Here is a 26921-nt window from a genome sequence, read left to right on the forward strand (position 1 = left end):
TGTTTAAACAGTTTTTTGGTGGACACAGTACATATCCTGGATCTGCTGTTGATGTACCAATTGCTTGTCTAATTTTTTGGATTTTTTCTGTGAAGAATTTGGTAAAGTCATTGCAGGCCATGGTCGAATGAAGTTCAGCTGCCACTGACACAGGAGGGTTTGTTAGCCTGTCAACTGTAGAAAATAAGACCCGAGCATTATGGCTGTTTTTAGTGATGATGTCAGAGAAGTAGGACCTCCTTGCACTCCTCAGTTGTAAATTATAATTGTGAAGTTTCTCTTTATAGATGTCATAATGAACCTGGAGGTTTGTTTTTCTCCATCTGCGCTCAGCTTTCCTACACTCTCTTTTTTCATTTTTCACCAGTGTGGAGTTTCTCCATGGAGACTTTTTCCTTCCAGAGATAACCTTCACCTTAATGGGAGCAATAGTGTCCATTACATTTAACATCCTTTACGGCAGAGTCACCCACAATCAGAGTTTCAGGCCTAGCCTTTAGCTTTCCCTGTGGCCTTTCACTTTCATTTTCAGACCTTACTTCGCTGCTTTTAGATGGATGGTTGTCCGATATAGATCCAGGGTCCTTTGATAGTGGAGCAAATCTGTTCTGCAGTTTCACATTCAGTTGTTTTGGAGGTTTGTTGTTAACCTTCCTATTCGCGGTTGTCCAGTCCTGTTTCCTCTCGTATACAGGGGTAGAAGAGCTTCTCTGTCTTGTAGGAAGTGAAGGCCAGTCGGTTTCAGAGATTTCAGCTCGCTGTGCTCTGCCCGTGATACGTCCTCCCCCTTCCAGGAGACATGATTTATGTCTTGGTTTTACACCAAGACAGTCCAAGGGGGGATTATCACTTGAGGATTTATAATAATGCACAGAGTCTACTTTCTTGGTCATGTTATCTGTGCTCCTTAGCAGTGTACTAGCTTGCTCATCGCCATTGTTTTGAATCAAAGGCAAGGTTGTTTCATTTCCACATAGTCCATTTACCTCCACGTTTACTTCTAAGCGATGAATTTTTGTCTCCAGTACTGCAATCTTCTGCAGGAGGCTGTGGTAGTCATCTGTGGAGAGGGAAGGCATCTTGTTGCTAGTTAGCCTAGCGGTTAGCACCTTTCCAGGCTATTGCGGTGCCCAGATGCTGTAATCAGGCTTCAGCTGTGTCTAGGCCACAGACACACGGAGCGCTGAGGATAAGGTAACTATAAAAATGTTGCTGTTTCTGTTAAGAACACTTTAGTCCTAATGATCCATAAGTGTCCAGAAGCTATCGCAGGTAAGCTCATACGGAAAAAAGGGAAAAAATCAGCATAAAAATCAATAAAAGAAGCAAACCATTTAAGGAGCAAAGAGATGAAGCGTCCACACTCGCAAAAGGGGAGGAGAAGTCCAGAGAGCAGGGGGGGGGGGGGAATTGAAGAATATTTACTTACTGAAATTCTTTGGTGAAAACAAGTTGTGAGATAAAATCAATGGTTGTGTGAACACTGACCACATGGCATGCAACTAGTACATCGACTGGTTGATGGTCTTTGAGGAATAAAATCTCCCTGTCTGTCACGTTTTTTCCAGCGCACTGGTCTTGGCTAAAGTTCACTCTGTGCATCATTCTACGCAATTAACAAGGAAAAAAGGGAACACCTAAAATACAGTCTATGATTAACGCAAAGATTATCAAACATCTTAAGTTAACCAACTTAATTTGACATAAACTTTAAAAAAAAATTCAAATAACATAACGTTTACTCCGTACAAAATATTAGACAAGCGTGTTCCCTCTTTAACAACTGTTTCCACTAAAAATGTTACCTGCATATCTTGAAGGAGTTCGTCAGCAGCCTGAAGCTCTTCCTCCAGCTCAGGATCCTCTGAATCACTCATTTTCAAGCTAAAGAGGAAAGAGATTTTTGCAGAACTCAGTGACATAAACACATAACTAACGCAATTCAAATTATTTTCAGTCTTGGCGCTCCGGTTAACGTTAGCAATTAACGTTAGCATCATCAGTTTGTAAAGAGCTAGCAGAACTCTTAGCGCAAAAACTGCTTTACGCACCATGTGAGGGTATTTTGCAGCACACAGGTCCTTTAACGTTTGTAATAGATTTAATCCATCATCGTTGGATTAAATGGCTAATGCTGCAGTAGCCACGTGTAGTCGTTACCTAGCAAGCATGCTGACGGTAGCTGTAGCCATTTTTAAATACATTAAACCGTTTCGAGATCAGTCACCTCTGTTTGTTTGAAGCCGGCTCTTGAGAAGTCCGTGGATTAGGCTGCGGTGAGGAACGCTGGCGGCGCGAACGTCGTTTCCGATCATTGGTTAAATGTGATCATGTGACTGATGCAAGCCAGATCCTTTTATTTAGCAAAACTGTGATTAATAGTTAAATATTATTGTTGAGGGGCACAGACAAGACTCCGCACGCACACACACATTAAAAAAAAATAAATAATAATTTTTTTCCTCGTTTCCGCCAAAGGCCAGTAGATGGCCGTAGTTTCAAGCACTCCTGTTTTCTTTTACGTCCTCAAATCAGATGTAAATTCAGGAGTCCGTCAAGCACCGTCTCACATTTGTTCCTGAACAGCCAAAATGAGTGGAAGAGGAAAGGGAATGTTTCGACTTTGCTCGTTCAGAGAAGAAATTATAACCATGAGTGGAAGAGGCAAAGGTGGCAAGGGTTATTAGTATTGTAACCATGCCCCCGTATGCCCCATTACCTTTTGCTTCAAACTTCAGCAATTTATGGGTGAGACTTAAATTCATCGGAGACGGGGACCCCCCGACCCGTGATTATGTTGCTGAAGAGCTGTTATTACAAACATCTTGGCTGAATGTGCAGGACATATACTCTTTCATTGCTCTGCCCAATAAACGGGACTTTGAGCTGTGTTTCACCCAAGAGGCGCCCTTACGTCGCTTCTTGGAGATCTCTTTTTCCAACGCTTCACATCCGAAATGGAAAGACTGGCAAGTGGAGTCTTCTGTCCAGGTAGAGGTAGTGACTCTTGTTGTTAAATTCTGGACTGGAAGGATTCCAGACCAAGATATCGAGCTATATCTTAAAAGGTATTGCGAGATTCTTCAACCCCCAGTCAAGCCAGTAGATAAATTCGGATTCTGGTATGGAGTCCGAAAATACAAAGTTCGGATGCGTAGAGATGAAGTTGGACATATAATCTCCATCCCTAATTCCATCTCGTTGGGCCCCTACAATGGCAGGATTATTTATCCTGGCCAATCGGCAAGGTGCTTTATCTGCCAAGGTCCAGACCATCAGGCGAGAGAATGCCCCACTATCAGATGTTGGAAATGTGGTGAGTTGGGCCACAAGGCTAACATTTGCCAAAACGAAAGTGAGTGCTCACTCTGTGGTGCGAAAGGACACACTTTCTTTAAATGTCCCAAATCCTTTGCAAATATGACTAAAGCTTCCCAGCAGCCCTCCACGAGTGCTTTTCGCACGAACTTTCCAACCACCTCAGCGCTGTCAGTGGCTTCAAATCCAGCTCCGCTACAGGAAAGGCCCACACATGGAAATGTGTCCTTGATAAATCCATTGGCTGTCTCAGATGCTGCCTTAGGACAAGAACCAGGCAGTCATAACACAACAAATCTTCCGGGAGTAACGGAGCCGCAGACACACAATAACAACATAAAAGAGGATTTGACGCTTTCAAGACAACCCGAAGAAATGGCAGTTGGAGGTGGAGAGGAACCAGGAGACCAATCCTTCTCACAAACCTCTGATGTGGAATGTGAGAGTGATGACGAGCGAAGGGAAAGCGAGGAAGAAAATTCATCTGAAAGCTATCTAAGTGCAAGTGATAGTGAAGAATCACCTATTTCGACTCCTGTGGAGACTTCTCCTACAGATGATCCTGCAGGACAAGATGATGTGGATCCACAAATAGGGATCTTTCTTAACAAACAGCATCCTGCGATGGAGGAATTGGTAAATGAAACAACGACAGGAGGAAGGAAAAGAAGTGTCTCGATGGCGTCTTATGGCAGAGATAAGAGAAAAGACGATCGATCCAGCCCTCCGCAAGGTAATGTTGAATCTACAATGTTCCCTCCCTCTACTGAATAACCCTTCTACTACATAAATATGAGTATTCTTAAAATAATAACATGGAATGTTAGAGGGTTACAATCAGAAAGACTAAGAAAAAGGAAAGTTGAAAATTTATCAAAACTAAATTATGATATTCTCTGTCTACAAGAGATGAGACTGAAAAGTGACAATGATATATCTGCACTAACTCAAATGTGGTGTCCGGGGCACTCAATAATTTCAATCGGGGAGGATAGTGCAGATGGAGTTGGTATTTTTTTTAAAGACTCAAATGTGAATATAATAAAACGAAGAGACATTATCCCTGGAAGACTTCTTTTAGTTGACTGTTTTTATCATGGACAGAAGATGCGGATCATCAATGTTTACACTGCACCTGAAAGGACAAAGAAAATGAGGCTGTTAAAAAAAATGAAGCAGCTCTTGGAAGTGGGTTTTGATTTAATAATGTGTGGCGATTTTAATATTGTAACGGAGGAAAGTGATAGAGTTGCTACAACGCCTTTTAAGGTCAATCGTGAAGGTAAATTTTTAGCGCAGGTTTGCGCAGATGCTTCCCTTAGAGATCTTTATAGAATATTACATCCCACAAAGATCCATTTTACTAGATTTGACACAAATGTCAAGACTAGAATAGATAGGATTTATATTTCTTCTTCAATACACGCCCTTAACTATGACACCTATATGACTGATCTATCTGATCACATGATTGTTAAAGCCACAATGCAGTGTGGTCTTGACTATCCTAAAAACTATTGGAAATTAAATACAACGTGTTTGAGGAATTTGGCGCTAATACAAGAACTAAAATGTGAAATTAAAAAAATATTACAATTAAGAGTTCTGGTAAGTTCTGAGATAGAACTGTGGGATTTGCTTAAAAGCCGATTGAAAGATTTCTTCAAATTTAAATGTCGGGAGTTAAATCATGCCAAGAATATGAAATATAATGAAGATGTAAAAGCATATATAAGTCTAAAGTATAAAAAAAGAAATGAAGAAGAGGAACATCAGATGGATGAGTTGAAAAAAGAAATAGAATTGATAAATAAAGAATTATTATTTAATATGCAGATAACAGCAGGGTGTGATGAAAACGGAAATACTGACTTTGCGATTGTCACTGGTCAGAAGAGACGTGGTAGCAACTTTATCCCCTCTATTAGGGATGGAAGTGGAAAATTAACCGCCAATGAGAGTGAGAAAAGATACGTTGTCAGAGAACAATGCCTTTCCATGTTTTCTACATTACCTTCAGACAGTAATGCTTTACGATCATTGTTAAGTGTTATTGAACCTTTTGAACCTTCTGTTTTTGATTCACTCCTTGGGGCGATAAGAAAAGAAGAGGTTGCAGCTGCTATCGAGCAACTGAATAATAATAAAACTCCAGGATTAGATGGTCTCCCAGCTGAGTTCTACAAGTTGGGCATAGCAGAAGTAAATGAACTTTTAACCTTAACTTTGAATTCAGGGCTTGAAAAAGGAGTATTATGTGAGTCTTTCTATTCTGGCCTGATGTGTTTATTATATAAAAAAGGAGATAAAAGTGATATAAATAATTATAGACAACTAACAATAATGAATGTTGATTATAAAATATTAGCTAAAATAATAATGAATAGACTAGAAGATATATTAGATAAAATTATTGTGAGGGAACAGACATGTGCTATAAAAGGTCGCCAGATGTGGGATAATCTGTGCACCCTAAGAGAGGTAATATACTCCAGAAGAGACTCTGACTTTTTTATTCTTAGCTTAGATCAAAGGAAAGCATTTGATTATCTTTCTCATTCGTATATATGGGCAGTTATGAAAGCCTATGGGATGCCGGACAGTTTCATCGCCATGGTAAAATTGTTATATAAAAAATCCATCATACAAGTCAAGGTAAATGGAAGTTTGACCGAACAATTCCATGCTTCGTGTGGAGTGAAACAGGGATGCCCGCTAAGCGCTGCTTTGTATGTTTTAGCCATCAATCCCTTATTGAAACTAATTAATAAAGACACTAATATTAAAGGTTACTGTTTTAATGATGGCTATAGAGTGACAGCTATGGCTTATGCCGACGATGTTACAGTTATTATTAGGAACCAGGATGAGTTGGACAGGTTATTTTCTCACCTCAAACAATATGAATTGGCATCAGGGGCAAAATTAAACCCAGAAAAAACAGAAGGCGTGTGGTTTGGTTCCTCACTGCAAAAGCCGAAAATAAACATACAAGTAAATGACGAAATGAAAGTCTTGGGAATTTGGATCAACAAAGGGGACCCCTGTTTGTTAAACTGGTCTAAAAAGGAATGCGAAATTAAAGAAGAAGTTGCTAAGTGGGAAAATAAAAATACTAACTATAAAGCGCGAGTAAATATAGTCAAAACCCATATAGTATCTAAACTTCTCTTCCTTGCCACAGTTTTTCCTCCTCCTCACAAATCACTTTTACTCTTAAACAAACTGTGTGTTAAATTAATATGGGGAACAAACCGTGAGGTTACGAAACGAACTTTAATGTATAAAGGCAAAGAGTGTGGTGGATTGGGTGCGCCAGATCTCCGTATCACTTTGAGGATTCCTTTTATTAAAAATGTGTTTAGCGCTCTTGATAGGAGAACCCCATGGATTAGAGGTAACGAAGCACAATGGGGAAAACTAAAAGGTAGGGCTAGATCCAATATGCCGTATTATAAACTCCTCTTTGGCGACACTACGGAACAGTGGAAAGACCTTAATATTAACTGGACACAAGTATCCACTAAACAAGTATACAATATAATTAACAGTAAAAATAATGAAGGACAGATAAAATATAAGGGCGTGGGCGTAGAAGAATGCCCGCTAGTAGTTAAAAATATCTACGACAAATTAATCTCTGAAAATATGAGAGACACTGTGTGGTTGATATCTGTTGGACGCCTCCCTGTTAGAGCGGTGGTGCAGTGGAGCTGTTATGTTACCACCAAAGAATGTCCAATGCCACGGTGTGTCGAGGATGAAACCCTTGAACATTTACTGTTATCCTGTTATAGAACAGTAGAAATTAGACAACAGATGACTAAAATGGGTTTTGAAATTGACAACAATATACAAGCTATAAAATATGGTCTGTTTAAAGAAAAAATGTATGACAGTAAAAGACGCCTCTTTTGGCTTATTATGTGTGTCATTAACACCCACATTTGGAAAACCAGAGCCAAGGTGGTCATTGAGCAAAAAATGATAGATAGCGTTGCTGTGTGCAAAAATATCCTTACAGATCTGAGAAGGAGGAAGACTTTAGAACAAAAAAAGAATAGCCCTTTACCTTGGGACCTTTTGAAGATATAACTAATGTTAATATGTTTGATTAATTTTAACTGTTGTATTATTTAACTTTTGTATTAATGTATCTATTGTAAATTATTAAGAGATAGCAAGGGTGGTTAGGAAAAGACCTGCCGTGGGAGCTTTTATTATTGTAATATGTAAAACAAGATGTGAATAATTTGTGCATGGTGATTGTATTATGTGTATTTGTAATTGTGAATTTTGATATTTAAATAAAGTGATTTTTAAAAAAAAAAAAAAAAAAAAAAGAAAGGGAATGTTGATTACAAAATATTTGCTAAAATAATTATGAATAGGTTTGAAGAGGTATTAGATAAAATTATAGAAAAAGAGCAAACATGTGCAATAAGAGGTCGTCTGATGTGGGATAATTTATGTACTCTGCGTGAAATAATTTACAGTAGAAAAGACACAGAATTTTTTATTCTAAGTCTCGACCAAAGGAAAGCTTTTGATTACATCTCCCACTCTTATTTGTGGGAAGTAATGAAAGCATATAATATGCCTGAAACCTTCATCTCCATGATTAAAGTATTATATAAAAAATCCCTTGTCCAGATTAAAGTAAACGGAAGACTGACCGAACCCTTCCATGTCGAATGTGGAGTGAAACAAGGATGTCCTTTAAGCGCAGCCTTATATGTTCTGGCAATAAATCCGTTACTTAAAACAATCAATAGTGATAGCCGTTTTACTGGATACATCCTAAATGACACCTACAAGGTGACAGCCCTTGCTTATGCGGATGATGTCTCTGTAATTATTAAAGATCAAAAGGAGCTATCAATACTTAAGGATTTGCTAATAAAATACGAACAAGCTTCTGGTGCTAAGCTAAACCAGGAAAAGACCGAAGGAGTTTGGTTTGGACAAAACTTAAAAGAACCTGTAATTGATTTAAAAACTAACAAGGAGATGAAGATTTTAGGTATTTGGATTACTAAAAATGATCCATGTCTTTTGAATTGGAAAAAGAAAGAGAGTGAAATAGAAAACGAAGTAGCTAAATGGGACAATAAAAATACAAACTATAAAGCGCGTGTGAATATCGTGAAAACACATGTAGTCTCAAAGATGTTGTTTCTGGCTACTGTCTTTCCCCCTCCTCACAAAACTGTTATTAAATTAAGTAAATTGTGTACCAAATTGATTTGGGGGACAAACCGCGAAGTAACACAGAGGAAATTAATGTATAAAGGAAAAGAAAATGGAGGATTAGGAGCGCCAGACCTTAGCGTTATTTTGATGATTCCTTTTCTAAAAAATGTATATAGCGCATTTGAGCGAAGCACCCACTGGATCCAAGGGAAGAAATCTTTGTGGAAAAACATGAAAGGGAGAGCCCGAACGGGAGTGCCATACTTTAAACTTGTGTTTGGGGATCTTGTGGATCAGTGGAAATTGGATGACTTAAATCTTTTACAATTAAATTCAAAACAGATATATAATAAAATCAATCTAAAAAAAAATGAAGGTATGATACAATATAAGGCTGTGGAAAAAGAAGAAAATCAGAAAATAGTTAAAAACATATATGACAAAGTAATATCCGAGAACATGAGAGATACAGTGTGGCTTATCTCTGTCGGCCGTCTCCCAGTAAGAGCTGTGGTTCTGTGGAGTTGCTTCGTTACCACTAAGAAATGCCCTATGGAGAATTGTGATGAAGACGAAACTCTTGATCATCTTTTGATATCGTGTTACAGGACGGTTGAAATAAGAAGGAGGATGGAAAAACTAGGTTTTAATATTGAAAATAATATAAAATCAGTAAGATATGGTTTGTTTAAAGAAAAGATGAGTGAAAATAAAAGAAGATTGTTTTGGTTGGTGATGTGTATTATAAATGTCCACATATGGAAAACAAGGGCTAAAGGTGTTATAGAACAAAAAATGATAAGTAGTTTCACCGTATGTAAAAACATTGTAACGGAGCTGAGAAGAAGAAAAACGAGAGATATGAAATTAGGAAATGATTTGCCGTGGGAGCTTTTATTATTGTAATATGTAAAATAAGATGTGAATAATTTTGTGCATGGCGCTTGTATTATGTGTATTTGTAATTGTGAATATTGATATTTAAATAAAGTGATTTTTAAAAAAAAAAAAAAAAAAGAAAGGGAGGTTTTGTTGCCTGAGTTTATCCCTTCCCTTCTGCTTGTAGCCCTTGTGTTCTTGAACATGCCCCCTTATGTGCCTTTGCCCTATGCCTCTAAATTTGGCAATCTATGGGTAAGGTTGAAATATGGTGGAAGTAACGATCCACCCTCCCGCGATTATGTGGCGGAGGAACTCCTTTTCCAATCTTCTTGGGTAAATCCCCAGGACATCTATTCTTTCATTTCGTTACCCAATAGAAGAGAGTTTGAGCTGTGCTTCCTTCAAGAAGCCCCCTTACGACGGTTCTTGGAAATTCATCATACCAACTTAAATCACCCGAAGTGGAAGGAATGGTCTGTAGAATCTCCAGTCCAGCTAGAAGTCACAACAATTGTGGTGAAATTTTGGACAGGGAGAGTTCCAGACCAAGACATTGAGCTCTATCTACAAAGGTACTGTGAAGTCTTGCAACCTCCTGTGAAGCCGGTTGACAAATTCGGCTTATGGTACGGAGTAAGAAAATTCAAAGTACGAATGCGGAGAGATGGAGCAGGTCATATTGTTTCCATCCCTAACTCCATCTCTTTGGGCCCTTTTAATGGGCGTGTCATATATCCTGGACAGGCAAACAGATGTTTCGTCTGCCAAGCTTTAGACCACCAAGTAAGAGACTGTCCTACCTTTAAGTGCTGGAAATGCGGGGAGTTGGGTCATAAAGCTAAAGAATGCCAAAATGACAGCGAGTGTTCTCTATGCGGACTGAAGGGACACACCTTCTTTAAATGTCCCAAATCCTTTGCTAATATAACTAAAGCTTCCCAGCAGCCCTCCACGGGTGCTTTTCGCACGAACCTTCCAACCATCTCAGCGCTGTCAGTGGCTTCAAATCCAGCCCCGCTACAGGAAAGGCCCGCACATGGAAATGTGTCCTTGATAAATCCATTGGCTGTCTCAGATGCTGCCTCAGGACAAGAACCAGGCAGTCATAACACAACAAATCTTCCGGGAGTAACGGAGCCGCAGACACACAATAACAACATAAAAGAGGATTTGACGCTTTCAAGACAACCCGAAGAAATGGCAGTTGGAGGTGGAGAGGAACCGGGAGACCAATCCTTCTCACAAACCTCTGATGTGGAATGTGAGAGCGATGACAAGCGAAGGGAAAGCGAGGAAGAAAATTCATCTGAAAGCTATCTAAGTGCAAGTGATAGTGAAGAATCACCCATTTCGACTCCTGTGGAGATTTCTCCTACAGATGATCCTGCAGGACAAGATGATGTGGATCCACAAACAGGGATCTTTCTTAACAAACAGCATCCTGCGATGGAGAAATTGGTCAATGAAACAACGACAGGAGGAAGGAAAAGAAGTGTCTCGATGGCGTCTTATGGCAGAGATAAGAGAAAAGACGATCGATCCAGCCCTCCGCAAGGTAATGTTGAATCTACAATGTTCCCTCCCTCTACTGAATAACCCTCCTACTACATAAATATGAGCATTCTTAAAATAATAACATGGAATGTTAGAGGGTTACAATCAGAAAGACTAAGGAAGAAGAAAGTGCTTTTTCTGCAAAAACTGGACTATGACATATTATGCCTTCAAGAATTAAGATTGAAAACCAAGGAAGATATTGAAGAACTGATTAAATTATGGGGTCCAAGCCACTCAGTAGTCTCAATAGGGGAAGATAGTGCAGACGGGGTGGGCTTTTTCTTCAAAAACACTCATGTGAACATCATAAAGAAAAGAGATATAATACCAGGACGGCTTTTACTTGTTGATTGCCATTATGGTGGTCAAAAATTTCGGTTAATTAATGTGTATACTGCACCAGAAAGAACAAAGAAAATGCAATTACTAAAGAAAATGAGACATTTGTTGGAATGTGGGTTTAATACTGTTCTATGTGGGGATTTTAATATGGTTACGGAAGAGAATGATAGGATTGCTAGTACAATTTTCAAAGAGTCCAGGGAAGGCAAATTACTTACACAAATATGTAATGACGCATCTCTTAGGGATTTATATAGGATCTTAAACCCTCAGACAATTCATTTTACAAGGTTTGACTCATCCTCTAAAACTAGAATAGATAGGATTTATATATCTTCCGAGATTGTAGCTTTAAGATATAATGATTTCGTAACAGATTTCTCTGATCATAAGGTAGTCAGAGCTACGATTTTGTGTGGCACTGACCCCCCTTCCACTTATTGGAAATTAAATACGAGCTGTCTAAGTGACGGGGCACTAGTTTTGGAATTAAAGGTAGAAATTGTGAAAGTTTTGCAACTTAAAAAACTCACAACATCTGATATACAATTGTGGGAGATACTGAAAGAACGGATGCGAAATTTTTTTAAATTTAAATGTAGAGAAATAAATTATGCAAAAAATATAAAGTATAACGAACAAGTAAATCAATACATATTGTTGAAGAATAAAAAATTTAGAAAAGAGGATGAAGAGAACCAGATTGAAGAACTTAGAGTTAGTATTGAAAAAGTAAATAATGAAATATTATTTAACATACAAAAATCAATGGGAGGTGATATAAATGGTAATAAAGATTATATGATTGGTGCTAACCAAAAGAAACGTAATAATGAGTTCATGTCTTCTGTAAGAGATGAGGGAGGAAACTCCTTCGTAAAAGAAGTAGATAAAAGGCGAGTTATCAGAAGGCTATGTGCCCATATGTTCTCTCCGTTATCTACAAAAACAAGTGCAGTAAAATATTTGTTAAGTAAAATAGAGCCTCTGGACTCCATCCAATATACCTCACTTTTAGGAAATATTACTAAAGAGGAGGTAGAATGTGCGATCAGTCAGTTAAACATAAACAAAACCCCTGGTTTAGATGGGCTTCCGTCCGAATTTTATAAAATAGTTGTGAATGAAATATCCAAATTTTTAGCCACTGTTTTTAATGAAGGCATGCATGAGGGAACTTTGGGTGACTCCTTTTATAATGGATTAATGTGTTTGCTATATAAGAAAGGGGAAAGAGATAATATAAATAATTATAGACAATTGACAATAATGAATGTTGATTACAAAATATTTGCTAAAATAATTATGAATAGGTTTGAAGAGGTATTAGATAAAATTATAGAAAAAGAGCAAACATGTGCAATAAAAGGTCGTCTGATGTGGGATAATTTATGTACTCTGCGTGAAATAATTTACAGTAGAAAAGACACAGAATTTTTTATTTTAAGTCTCGACCAAAGGAAAGCTTTTGATTACATTTCCCACTCTTATTTGTGGGAAGTAATGAAAGCATATAATATGCCTGAAACCTTCATCTCCATGATTAAAGTATTATATAAAAAATCCCTTGTCCAGATTAAAGTAAACGGAAGACTGACCGAACCCTTCCATGTCGAATGTGGAGTGAAACAAGGATGTCCTTTAAGCGCAGCCTTATATGTTCTGGCAATAAATCCGTTACTTAAAACAATCAATAGTGATAGCCGTTTTACTGGATACATCCTAAATGACACCTACAAGGTGACAGCCCTTGCTTATGCGGATGATGTCTCTGTAATTATTAAAGATCAAAAGGAGCTATCAACACTTAAGGATTTGCTAACAAAATACGAACAAGCTTCTGGTGCTAAGCTAAACCAGGAAAAGACCGAAGGAGTTTGGTTTGGACAAAACTTAAAAGAACCTGTAATTGATTTAAAAACTAACAAGGAGATGAAGATTTTAGGTATTTGGATTACTAAAAATGATCCATGTCTTTTGAATTGGAAAAAGAAAGAGAGTGAAATAGAAAACGAAGTAGCTAAATGGAACAATAAAAATACAAACTATAAAGCGCGTGTGAATATCGTGAAAACACATGTAGTCTCAAAAATGTTGTTTCTGGCTACTGTCTTTCCCCCTCCTCACAAAACTGTTATTAAATTAAGTAAATTGTGTACCAAATTGATTTGGGGGACAAACCGCGAAGTAACACAGAGGAAATTAATGTATAAAGGAAAAGAAAATGGAGGATTAGGAGCGCCAGATCTTAGCGTTATTTTGATGATTCCTTTTCTAAAAAATGTATATAGCGCATTTGAGCGAAGCACCCACTGGATCCAAGGGAAGGAATCTTTGTGGAAAAAAATGAAAGGGAGAGCCCGATCGGGAGTGCCATACTTTAAACTTGTGTTTGGGGATCTTGTGGATCAGTGGAAATTGGATGATTTAAATCTTTTACAATTAAATTCAAAACAGATATATAATAAAATCAATCTAAAAAAAAATGAAGGTATGATACAATATAAGGCTGTGGAAAAAGAAGAAAATCAGAAAATAGTTAAAAACATATATGACAAAGTAATATCCGAGAACATGAGAGATACAGTGTGGCTTATCTCTGTCGGCCGTCTCCCAGTAAGAGCTGTGGTTCTGTGGAGTTGCTTCGTTACCACTAAGAAATGCCCTATGGAGAATTGTGATGAAGACGAAACTCTTGATCATCTATTGATATCGTGTTACAGGACGGTTGAAATAAGAAGGAGGATGGAAAAACTAGGTTTTAATATTGAAAATAATATAAAATCAGTAAGATATGGTTTGTTTAAAGAAAAGATGAGTGAAAATAAAAGAAGATTGTTTTGGTTGGTGATGTGTATTATAAATGTCCACATATGGAAAACAAGAGCTAAATGTGTTATAGAACAAAAAATGATAAGTAGTTTTACCGTATGTAAAAACATTGTCACTGAGCTGAGAAGAAGAAAAACGAGAGATATGAAATTAGGAAATGATTTGCCGTGGGAGCTTTTATTATTGTAATATGTAAAATAAGATGGCTCGGTCACTCAGGCGCAGCTGGGGGCCGGCGGAGCTCACGGGCGCGTCACTGCAACTCCCCCTGACTTCTGCTCCGCGGCTGCTGGGCGAGCCCTCATCTGGGACTCTCCTCAGCTCTTACTGGGACAGTGGCGCGGCTGCCCCTCTGTTGGTCTTCCATGGTCTCTTGTGTTCTGGGGGCCTCTGGATGTCTGGAGTTTTGATCTCCTCCATACCCGCTTCACACCCTGGAGGACGGGGCTGTGGCCCCCCCACACTCCCTAGCAGATCATTACATGGAGAAACCTTTGGAATGCAAGCATGCTGATCCACACAGGTATGCACACATGGGTATTCAGACGCGGACTAAAGCTTTCTTGGCTGCTGCCTCAAAGCACACTGTGCGCTGTCTATCTTGCGTGCTGCACAATATCGTTTATTACTTAGTAAATACTGATATCTATGACTAGCTAGTTTATTGTGATGGTGCTTTGTTTTCTCTATTATTATGTTGCTGTTTGTTGTTTGCTGTCTCCTCTGTTTGTTTTTGTTTGTTTGTTTGTTTTTTTTTTTTTCTCCATACAGGTGACCCAGGAGTTTTTTGTTTTTTTTTTGTCTCTCTTCCCCCCCCTTCTCACCGTCTCTTCTCCCCTTTGGTTTTCTTTCTTTCTCTCCCCCTCTCTCTCTCATTCATTCCCCCTGTCCTATTTATTAAAAAAAAAAAAAAAAAAAAAAAAAAATGACAAAGGATGAACTGAAGCTCTGCCATCACGTAAAAGAAAAAAAAAAAAAAAAAAAAAAAAAAAAAATGTGAATAATTTGTACATGGCGCTTGTATTATGTGTATTTGTAATTGTGAATATTGATATTTAAATAAAGTGATTTTTAAAAAAAAAAAAAAAAGAAAGGGAGGTTTTATGCGACACTACACAGAAATGGCAAGCGGTAAAAAGAGTACGCTGCTGTCGTCTTTAGCGGTCTATGGAGATGATTCGGAGCCCGACTCTGACCCTGAACAAGAAGAATCAGGGGGGCGTGTAGGAAGCCTTGTATATCGCTATGATGAGGATGACTTGAACCAAACTGTGGACCCAGAAGAAAAAGAGTCTGCAGATGAAGACAGCAGAGAAAACAACTCGGAAGTGGACGAATCTGACGAGGGGAGAGACGCAGATGACTTTGAGATCTCAGAAGCAGAAAAAAAGGACCCCAAGGAGCTAGTTGCTCTGTTTTCAGAAAAGGTGAGAAACATGTCACCTGACGAGATCAAGATCCCCCCCGAACACCCCGGACGCTGCTCCAGCCATCTACAGGAGAAGATTCATAAGCTGTATGAGAGGAAGCTCCATGGAGATTTTGACGTAAACGCCCATATCCAGCAAAAGAAGGAATTTAGAAACCCAAGTATTTACGAGAAGCTCATTCAGTTCTGTGCCATAGATGAACTGGGAACCAACTACCCAAAAGATATGTTCGAGCCTCATGCCTGGTCGGAAGACTCTTACTATGAAGCTCTCGCCAAAGCTCAGAAGGTGGAGATGGACAAACTGGAGAAAGCCAAGAAGGAACGGACCAAGATTGAGTTTGTCACGGGGACTAAGAAGGGCACCAACCCCTCAACAGCACAGCAGCCTCCACCACCAGCAACACCACAACTACATCCACAGGTGCCCAGAAGAGGAAAAGTAAGTTGGACTCTGCACTCCCTGTGACCCTGGCCCAGCCCACCCTCATCACAACCACAGCCACGCTGCCCGCTGTCGTCTCTGTGACTGTGTGAGGCTACTAAAGGCAGTGCTATAACATTTTTCTGTCATCATTTTATTTTCGATTAAGTGCAAGAGTTGTTAGGTGTGGATAATTAGATTATAGTTTATTGCAATAGTTTATTCCATCCCATCCATGATGGGAGGGAAGGAAGAAGAGAAGCAAAGAGTGATTCACAGGCAGAGCCTAAATTATTTCTCACAGTTTTTTGTTGCCTTATGGTTCCAAGCGCTGCCACCAATCTTTGCATTTTGTTATTATCTCATGACACTTGTTTAATCAGCTACCATCTCTCCTATGGACTTTTTAATGTCTACAGTCTCAGATCAACACAGCCCTGCCCTCCAGCACTATCCACAGCAACGCCTCAACGGCAACATTGTACCCATCAGGTAAAGCATCGGCTACGTTTGCTTTGCCTTGTTGCCCATATTAGATTCTTGATGAATGTGTGTTGTTGTTATTCAGCCTGGTTCAATGTGCCCCTTTTTAACTTTGAGCACCCGCCCCTTTAAACCTCTCTGCACAGCCCTGCCCAGGAGAAGTGTGGAGCGCTAGACAGCAGCCAGCACGAGGGGTGCTGAGACACGGACTATTCACGGAGAGACACGACACGGGAGTCAGGGAAAGCACGGGGATTTATTGTTGTTTGTACCATACACTGTAAATAAACGCACTGTTTGTACATAAAGCACCGCGCCTGGGTCCTCCTTCCCCACACCTCCCACGGTTTGCCATGCCGAACCGTGAGGAGAGGCTCAGGAGGGAGGTTATGGACAAAGTTTACACACACACACACACACCTACAAGCATGGAGAAGAGCAGCAGCAACACCAAAATACATATGATGATAATAATAATAATAATATAATTCATAACTGCTCAGGGATCCTGGGTCGCTCAGACCCAGGACCCTGACAAAAAGTGATTTGTGAGGAGGAGGAAAAACCGTGGCAAGGAAGAGAAGTTTAGATACTATATGGGTTTTGACTATATTAACTCGCGCTTTATAGTTAGTATTTTTATTTTCCCATTTAGCTACTTCTTTAATTTTGCATTCCTTTTTAGACCAGTTTAACAAATAGGGGTCCCCTTTGTTGATCCAAATTCCCAAGACTTTCATTTCGTTATTTACTTGTATGTTTATTTTGGGCTTTTGTAGTGAGGAACCAAACCACACGCCTTCTGTTTTTTCTGGGTTTAATTTTGCCCCTGATGCCAATTCATATTGTTTGAGGTGAAAAAACTAACCTGTCCAACTCATCCTGGTTCCTAATAATAACTGTAACATCGTCGGCATAAGCCATAGCTGTCACTCTATAGCCATCATTAAAACAGTAACCTTTAATATTAGTGTCTTTATTAATTAGTTTCAATAAGGGATTGATGGCTAAAACATACAAAGCAGCGCTTAGCGGGCATCCCTGTTTCACTCCACAGGAAGCATGGAATTGTTCGGTCAAACTTCCATTTACCTTGACTTGTATGATGGATTTTTTTATATAACAATTTTACCATGGCGATGAAACCGTCCGGCATCCCATAGGCTTTCATAACCGCCCATATATACGAATGAGAAAGATAATCAAATGCTTTCTTTTGATCTAAGCCAAGAATAAAAAAGTCAGTGTCATGGCTAGACGGTCTTCACTGATCGTCTTGCCAATTTGTTGTGGTGTTTGTGTGTACTATGTCGTGTTCTCCTCTCCATCCTGGGCATGTGTTTTTCTGCTGGAACATGTACTTCCGGAAGCCGTGGCACGGAACGGCAGTTGACCGGAGGGGAGTGTACTCAGCTAGAATCATCGCACCTGTGCAGAATTACCTTGCCAGCGTAGACCTATTTAACGGGGCGATTGAGTCACAACCAACGCTGGAACGTTGAACTAAACCGGGTAGCGTAGTCATGATTAGCATACCCGGTTTGTGAAGGAGAGGACGTTTCGTTATTGAGCGTGTGTTTTTTCTCATCTGCCTCCAGGGTTCAAGGATTGGAGGAGGAGCCGGCACCAGGAGTTGTTGTGGATTATTACTGCACTGTCACTGTGAGGAGAGGTCGCCGTATCACTGCACTGCCCTTTTTTGGATTATGGACTTGAACTGTTAACTCACTTTTTTCACTGTAAATAAATCCACTGTCATTTTGCAAGGAGTCTCGCACCTGAGTCCTTTAATCCAATTCACCATGACAGAACGTTCCAGCCAAGTGGACTCAGCGGACTCGGCACCTTGGCGGCGCGAGCTGTCGCTCCAGGCGGCGCTACTAGAACGCCATGAGAACATGTTACAACATTTCTCCAAGGAGCAATCAGCGCTAATCCAGGTTGTGACAGAGCTAAAAGGTATGTTGCTATCTCCACCTGGAGCTGCTGGGGGGCCTTTACCAGTGCCACCTCCGATCAACGTTGCTGCTGCTTGCCCACTGCCCCCCTCCCCTCCTCCGCCACGGCGTGAACATTTGTTGCCAGTCCCAGAAAAATTTTCCGGAGATTTGGACAAGAGTCGGGGTTTTTTAATGCAGTGTGCCCTCACGTTTAGGCAGCAGCCTCAGGCTTACGCCACTGATTGTTCTAAAATCACCCTGATGGTGGAGCTGTTGACAGGTCGAGCCTTGCAGTGGGCACAAGCGGTCCTAAACTCCCAGCCTCAGATTTCCTACACTGATTTTTTGAGCAAATTTCGAAGTGTTTTTGATAAAGGAACTAACCCTGACAGTGCGGCACATAGGATGTTTGTTTTTAAACAGGGCCGGAGGAGTGTCGCTGACTTTTCGGTGGATTTTTGGATTCTTGCTGAGGAGACTGGTTGGGAGGAGATGGCGCTCCGGGGAGCTTTCTTGAACAGTCTGAACGAGGGACTGAAGCGTGAGTTGGCTTCCAAAGAATTGCCTAAAACCTTGAGTGCGTTGATTAATTTATGTATTAAGTTGGACGATCACCTTCGGGAGTTCAGCAAGCGGACATCGGGAGGCGCTGGGTGGCGGACTGGATTACCGGCCCTGGAGTGGAAGGGGACGGACCCGCGGTCAGCGGAAGAGGAGGAGCAGCCGATGCAGTTAGGCGGAGCACGGTTGAGCTCCACAGATTGGAGGAAGAGACGCCAGACGGGTGAGTGTTTTGCATGTGGAAAGAAGGGACATTTTGCTGACGCATGCCCCTCTCGGGGAAACGACCAGGCCCGTCAGTAGCTGTGGGAGTACTGACGGGTGCGACCATGAACGTTGCTCCCCATCTGAGTTGTCCTGCTAAGTTGGTTTTTCAATCTCACACTCACCAGTGCCGTGCATTAGTGGACTCTGGAGCTGAACAAAATTTTTTGGATGAATCGCTCGCTAGGCAGTTGGGCTTCCCCGCGGTTCCTCTCCGGGAGCCTCTTCAGGTTTCAGCTCTTAACGGCAGCCCGTTAGCGGCAATAACCCATCGCACTGTCGATCTGACTTTAGTTCTTTCTGGTAACCATGTTGAGAGAGTTTCCCTGTTTCTGTTTAAAGCCCCCGGCACCCCTTTGGTCTTGGGGTTCCCATGGCTCAAACAGCACAATCCGCAGATCGACTGGGCTCAGGGACGCGTGACAGGCTGGAGCGAGTGGTGCCATGAACATTGTTTACGTGCAGCGGTGCCCAGTTTAGTGCCCCTAAATCCGGCGGCTCAGGTGAAGGCACCCGATTTCTCAGCCGTCCCTCCAGAGTACCACGACCTGGCTCAAGTATTCAGCAAAGACCTAGCAGTGTCTCTCCCGCCTCATCGCCCTTATGATTGCGGGATAGATCTGCACCCTGGCGCCCCATTACCCACCAGCCGGCTTTACAGCATCTCAAGGCCTGAACGTGAGACGATGGAGCGCTACATTACAGACTCTCTCGCTGCCGGCTTAATTCGCCCATCTACATCCCCTTTGGGGGCTGGATTCTTCTTTGTACAGAAGAAGGACGGGTCTCTCCGCCCCTGTATTGATTTTCGGGGCCTGAACAAGATCACCGTCAAGAACAGATATCCCCTCCCTCTTCTTGTCTCAGCGTTTGAACTACTCCAAGGGGCGACTATCTTCTCCAAACTCGATCTCCGTAATGCATACCACCTGGTTCGTGTTCGTGAGGGGGATGAATGGAAGACTGCGTTTAACACCCATTTGGGGCACTTCGAATATCTGGTCATGCCATTCGGACTCACCAACGCCCCCGCTGTCTTCCAAGCAATGGTTAATGATGTGCTGCGTGACTTTATTAATCATTTTGTGTTTGTCTATTTAGACGACATTCTCATCTTCTCTAAGACTCGAGCCGAACATGTGAAACAGGTGCGACTGGTGCTGCAGCGTCTGCTGGAAAATCGACTGTTCGTCAAGGGTGAGAAATGCCAGTTTCATGTTCAGTCTGTGCCGTTTTTGGGGTTTATTGTGGAGGAGGGGCAGCTACGAGCCGATCCTGCTAAGGTGAAGGCAGTGGTGGAGTGGCCCGAACCCAAGACGCGTCGAGAACTGCAAAGGTTTATTGGGTTCGCCAACTTTTACAGGAGGTTCATCAGGAACTTTAGCCAGGTGGTTTCTCCCCTCACACAACTCACTTCTCCCAAACTGCCCTTTCTATGGTCTAGTTCCGCGCAGCAGGCATTTGCTCGTTTGAAACAACTGTTTTCCTCTGCTCCCATTTTGATCCAGGCTGACCTCACCCGACCATTTGTGGTGGAAGTGGACGCATCGGATTCGGGGGTAGGGGCCGTTCTCTCCCAGCGGGTGGGTGGCAAGCTGCATCCATGTGCCTACTTCTCTCGACGGCTGACCCAAGCGGAACAGAATTACGACGTGGGCGATCGGGAGCTCCTCGCCATTAAGCTGGCCCTGGAGGAATGGAGGCACTGGTTGGAGGGAAGTGAACACCCCGTTGTGGTTTGGACGGACCATAAGAACTTGGCGTATATCCAGGCAGCTAAGCGTCTTAACGCACGTCAAGCCAGGTGGGCCTTGTTCTTTACACGTTTCAATATCACTATAACCTACCGACCAGGATCACGCAACACGAAACCCGACGCTCTCTCACGCCAATTTGCACCACACACGGATGACGGAGAGAAGCAGAGACCCATTCTGCCCGCCACTTGCATCGTGGGAGCTATCACATGGGAGATCGAGAGGATGGTTAAAGAGGCCCAGCAACAGGAGCCGGACCCAGGGACGGGCCCTGACGGACGACTGTTCGTTCCCACAACGGTCCGGGGCAAGGTTATACACTGGGCCCATACAGCAAAGTTCTCCTGCCACCCTGGTAAGAACCGCACCGTGAGTTTCCTGCGACGTTTGTTTTGGTGGCCCTCTCTTCTCAGGGATGTTCGGGACTACGTTGCGGCCTGCCCTACCTGCGCTCGCAATAAGACCCCCAGTGCCCCCCAGGCCGGTCTCTTGCACCCTCTGCCAGTCCCCAAGCGCCCCTGGTCGCATGTTGCTTTGGATTTTGTCACTGGTCTACCGTCGTCATCAGGTAACACGACCATACTAACTGTTGTAGATCGTTTTTCCAAGGCGGCGCACTTTGTGGCGTTGCCCAAACTCCCGACTGCCTTAGAGACGGCTCGGCTTCTTACCGAGCATGTTTTTCGGTTACATGGGATTCCACAAGACATTGTTTCTGATCGGGGCCCCCAGTTTACTTCCCGGGTCTGGAGGGCGTTTTGTTCAGGACTAGGGGCCCGTGTGAGTTTGTCTTCAGGTTTTCATCCTCAGACGAACGGTCAGGCAGAGAGGGCGAATCAGGAGTTGGAAACCATGTTACGCTGTGTGGTTTCCTCGAACCAATCCACCTGGAGTGACCAGTTGGCTTGGATTGAGTACGCCCACAATTCCAGCACGTCGGCAGCCACTGGTGTGTCTCCGTTTGAAGCGTCGCTGGGGTACCAGCCACCATTACTTGCCATCACTGAAGGTGAGCTGGCCGTTCCCTCTGTTCAGCATCATATGAGACGCTGCAGGCGGGCGTGGCGCGCCACCAAGGCGGCTCTGTTAAGGACGACGGCACAGAATAAGAGGTTGGCCGATCGTCGCCGCACTCCGGCCCCTGCCTATCGTGTTGGACAGCAGGTGTGGCTCTCTTCCAGGTATATTCCCTTACGAACTGAATCCAAGAAGTTGGCCCCGCGTTTTATTGGGCCCTTTTCGATCCAAGCTGTGTTGAATCCGGTGTCTGTTCGTTTGGCCCTTCCTCGCAACATGAGGATTCATAATGTGTTTCATGTTTCCCAGGTGAAACCGGTCCGGACCAGCCCTTTGTGCCCGCCTTCCAGGCCCCCGCCGCCCGCCCGGGTTGTTGCCGGCGCTCCTGCTTATGCCATCACGCGGATTATGGATGCCAGGCGTCGCGGTAGGGGCTTCCAGTTTTTGGTTGATTGGGAGGGGTATGGTCCGGAAGAGCGTGCTTGGGTGCCGCGGTCTGCGATTCTGGATGGTGCTATGGTGAAGGAATTCCGCCGCCGGCACCCTGACAAATTTGGTCGGTCGCCGGGAGGCTCCCGTTAATGGGGGGGTACTGTCATGGCTAGACGGTCTTCACTGATCGTCTTGCCAATTTGTTGTGGTGTTTGTGTGTACTATGTCGTGTTCTCCTCTCCATCCTGGGCATGTGTTTTTCTGCTGGAACATGTACTTCCGGAAGCCGTGGCACGGAACGGCAGTTGACCGGAGGGGAGTGTACTCAGCTAGAATCATCGCACCTGTGCAGAATTACCTTGCCAGCGTAGACCTATTTAACGGGGCGATTGAGTCACAACCAACGCTGGAACGTTGAACTAAACCGGGTAGCGTAGTCATGATTAGCATACCCGGTTTGTGAAGGAGAGGACGTTTCGTTATTGAGCGTGTGTTTTTTCTCATCTGCCTCCAGGGTTCAAGGATTGGAGGAGGAGCCGGCACCAGGAGTTGTTGTGGATTATTACTGCACTGTCACTGTGAGGAGAGGTCGCCGTATCACTGCACTGCCCTTTTTTGGATTATGGACTTGAACTGTTAACTCACTTTTTTCACTGTAAATAAATCCACTGTCATTTTGCAAGGAGTCTCGCACCTGAGTCCTTTAATCCAATTCACCATGACAGTCAGAGTCTCTTCTGGAGTATATTACCTCTCTTAGGGTGCACAGATTATCCCACATCTGGCGACCTTTTATAGCACATGTCTGTTCCTTCACAATAATTTTATCTAATATATCTTCTAATCTATTCATTATTATTTTAGCTAATATTTTATAATCAACATTCATTATTGTTAATTGTCTATAATTATTTATATCACTTTTATCACCTTTTTTATATAATAAACACATCAGGCCAAAATAGAAAGACTCGCATAATACTCCTTTTTCAAGCCCTGAATTCAAAGCTGAGGTTAAAAGTTCATTTACTTCCGCTATACCCAACTTGTAAAACTCAGCTGGGAGATCATCTAAACCTGGAGTTTTATTGTTATTCAGTTGCTCAATAGCAGCTAAAACCTCTTCTTTTCTTATCACCCCAAGGAGTGAATCAAAAACAGAAGGTTCAAGAGGTTCAATAACACTTAACAATGATCGTAAAGCATTGCTGTCTGAGGGTAATGCAGAAAACATGGAAAAGCATTGTTCTCTGACAACGTATCTTTTCTCACTCTCATTGGCGGTTAATTTTCCACTTCCATCCCCAATAGAGGGGATAAAGTTGCTACCACGTCTCCTCTGACCAGAGACAATCGCAAAGTCAGTGTTTCCGTTTTCATCACACCCTGCTGTTATCTGCATATTAAATAATAATTCATTATTTATCAATTCTATTTCTTTTTTCAACTCATCTATCTGATGTTCATCTTCTTCGTTTCTTTTTTTTATACTTTTTTTTTTATACTTTTTACAGTGTCATGTCTGCCTCAACACTACGGTCAGTATATGGCCCACTTTAATATATAAAAACAAAACAAAACAAAAAACCCCACCGACCGCAACTACTGCAGAACTGTATCACACATCAAAAGCTTTTCCAATACGGGTTCCAAGTCAGACTGACCATTTATATGAAAAGAAGTTTGATAGAACTTGACTAGACACAAACAAAAGAGATAGGATCAGCTCTACAGAAGAGATGGGTGGCCCTGAAAAGGACCTTTGTTGTTGTTGTTGTTGTTGTTGTTGATCGATCAGTGCAGTAAGCTTAACCACCAAAGCCGTACAGAGTGCGGCCCTGTCTCTTGAGAGTGTACACCACATCCATGGCGGTGACGGTCTTTCTCTTGGCGTGCTCGGTGTAGGTGACGGCGTCGCGGATGACGTTCTCCAGAAACACCTTCAACACGCCACGGGTCTCCTCGTAGATCAGACCAGAAATACGCTTCACACCACCACGGCGAGTCAGGCGGCGGATAGCTGGCTTAGTGATGCCCTGGATGTTATCACGAAGCACCTTACGGTGACGCTTTGCGCCTCCTTTGCCGAGTCCTTTACCTCCCTTTCTTTTTTTGTTTTTTTAAAAAAAATCACTTTATTTAAATATCAAAATTTTTTACTGCAATGCATCTTGGGAGTCGTAGTAAATGTATCTTTCAACTCACGGTTCTGCAGCGAAGTTTTCGACTGGACACGAGGCAGATCCTAGCTAGGTAAGTTGTGATAAACTGTGGGTAATTTGCATGTTCACTGAAATATTAATTTCAGTGATATTAAACTGATATTAAACTTGAAATGTTTTCACAGAGCAGTCTGTGTACCAAGAGAACTACTTTTGCAAAAGTTTATTTAATTTTTTTTGTGATGTATTCTCATGTGTAAGACACTTGCTTGGCCACCCAGCTAATGTTAGTACTGCTCTATTTTAGCAATGTATCTTTTCTGTTATCAATTCAGTTTTTTTTTAACCCTATTCACGTAATTAACTCAATATTAACGACTTAAATCTCGTAATTGATTTTTTTTCTAAATATGGTGTAATACTGCCTGTGTAACAGCAGTCTGGCGAGGAAGGAGCGGCTAGCCGGTCCAGCGGGCATGTGGTGTGGAGGTTAGCCGATAACACGGAGCCAGTCAGTTAAATTAAACAACAGACCTTTATTCCTTGTCAGCAACATAAGACCATACAAGCCAGGTCTCCACGGCTCTACACTGTCCGTACATACATGTGCGGGGATCGGTAGTCGCCGGTGCCAGGCCGTTACAACGGTGAGGTCTATCCTGAGAACAGAACACGAGCAGCATGTAATGGCTGCCGCTAACAACTCACACACCCCCTAGGAGACTCCCATAGCTACTACAATAGTAGGGCAACCCCCCCTAGTGGTGCTATAACCCAAAAGGGTTGTTACATCACCCCCCCGGCAATTAGGAGGCTGTCCTCAGCCGGACCCAGGTAACGCTCCTCCCGCTACCCCCTTTCACTATACATAGCTACTTTAGGTAGTAAGCAGGCTGTGGAGGAATTGTTATACAGCATCGGTACAGTCAATACAATCAATAAACAAAAGTAGTGTTTGCCGGCAATTGGGAGGCTGTCCTCAGCCGGACCCCAGGTGACCCTCCTCCCACTACCCCTTTCACTATACAAAGCTACTTTAGGTAGTAAGCAGGTTGTGGAGGTACACCCTTACGGCATTGGTACAGTCAATAAACACAATTAGTGATTGAAGCAAACAATACAGAACATGCAGTGTTACTGGCTAGTCATCCTCTGGAGATGGTCCTAGACAAGGGAAAAACAGTCAAAAGTACAACACATCCCGCTGCTTAAATCAGTACAACAGAAAACCAAACCAAAAGCCTCTCACGGGCTGTGGTGACGAGGGTTCAGTGGAACAGAACAAGTAATCATCCCTTGCGAACAGAATAATTACATCACATACATCTTGCATGAAACCAACCCTTAGTCAACCTCAAGATTGTCCGTATGATAACAGTTAGTCCACCTGGTACCCGTCCAACCAGCGGTCATTACGGGGCACCGGCGGGGTTCGTTGGGGAGATGGCCGCTCTCCCGGCTCTCCCGTAGCTCCCTGATCCAAACACTTCAGCAGGCTCTTCTGCCGCTCCAGCGAAGCCTGTAAGCAAACTCGTGGCTTCTTGACCTCCCCTTTCAAGTTTACCACTTCAAGATTGAGGTAAAGAGGTGTAGAGTGAGGGATGATGTACTTTGTCAGGCCAGGCGCCTCAGCATCCGGGTCGCAGCCATCTTCCTCACTCCTCGTGTCTGCGTGGGACGCCATTTTAAAAGTGTGGAAACAACTCGCTCCCACAAAAGTTATGGCGAAGTGAAAAGAGCGTTCACACACAGTACCTAAGCGCATATATCAGTCAGACCGAGAGCGTCCATGCACACTCTGATGCTTCAATGCTTGACACAAAACAACACGTCCTTCTGAATAAACACTGAGTCAAAGTCACTGCAGCATTAGCCTTAGCTTTAGCGCCGCCGATGTCGTAACGGTCCAACAGCACTGAGTTGGCGGTCCGACTAGGGTTGCCAACCGTCCCTTAAAAAACGGAATCGTCCCGTATTTAGAAACAAAAGTACACGTCCCGTATTGAGCTAATAAGGGACGCACTTTGTCCCGTAATACAGTGAGAATCAAAAGTAGTCTATAAATGTTTATGGAATTAACGCTTTGTTTGAAAGCATAACTCCCAGCCCCTCTCCTGCTTTGTGACCAATGAGCTGACAGCACACTTATGACAATTCAGATTACCGCTCATCTCATTGGTCGAGGAAAGGTCGCTTGCGGAGAAAATACCGGAAGACAACAGATGACCACAACAAGAAGCATGGCCAACAGGGAAACAAACGCCGACACTGCGGTGCAAGTCTCGGACAACAGTACACCTAAAGCTGGGCAGACACTGTGCGATTTTT

The 26921-nt window shown here is 42.6% G+C and overlaps 1 protein-coding gene and 1 pseudogene across 1 annotated transcript; one reads left to right on the forward strand and one right to left on the reverse strand.

Annotated features, from left to right (window-relative positions):
- Positions 1–15230: 15230 nt before the first annotated feature.
- On the forward strand, positions 15231–16090 carry LOC101484720 (SAP30-binding protein pseudogene; annotated as a pseudogene).
- An 8149-nt stretch (positions 16091–24239) lies between these two features.
- LOC143419085 (histone H4-like) lies at positions 24240–26277 on the reverse strand. The gene is made up of 2 exons (XM_076885358.1): positions 25988–26277; positions 24240–24537 (listed from the first exon to the last, which is right to left on the reverse strand). The coding sequence occupies exons 1-2, from the start codon at positions 26275–26277 to the stop codon at positions 24240–24242; spliced, it is 588 nt and encodes a 195-aa protein (XP_076741473.1).
- Between the last annotated feature and the right edge of the window lie 644 nt (positions 26278–26921).

Source organism: Maylandia zebra, linkage group LG6 (genome assembly GCF_041146795.1).
Source record: "Maylandia zebra isolate NMK-2024a linkage group LG6, Mzebra_GT3a, whole genome shotgun sequence".
Lineage (NCBI taxonomy): Eukaryota > Metazoa > Chordata > Actinopteri > Cichliformes > Cichlidae > Maylandia > Maylandia zebra.

What these genes read in the sequence shown, in the direction of transcription:
- LOC143419085 (XM_076885358.1), bottom strand. Translation starts at nt 26,277, where the DNA reads ATGGCGTCCCACGCAGACACGAGGAGTGAGGAAGATGGCTGCGACCCG. An exon ending in AATGACCGCTGGTTGGACGG is followed by an intron (nt 24,538 to 25,987) that starts GTACCAGGTGGA and finishes AAACAAAAAAAG; the next exon opens with AAAGGGAGGTAAAGGACTCG.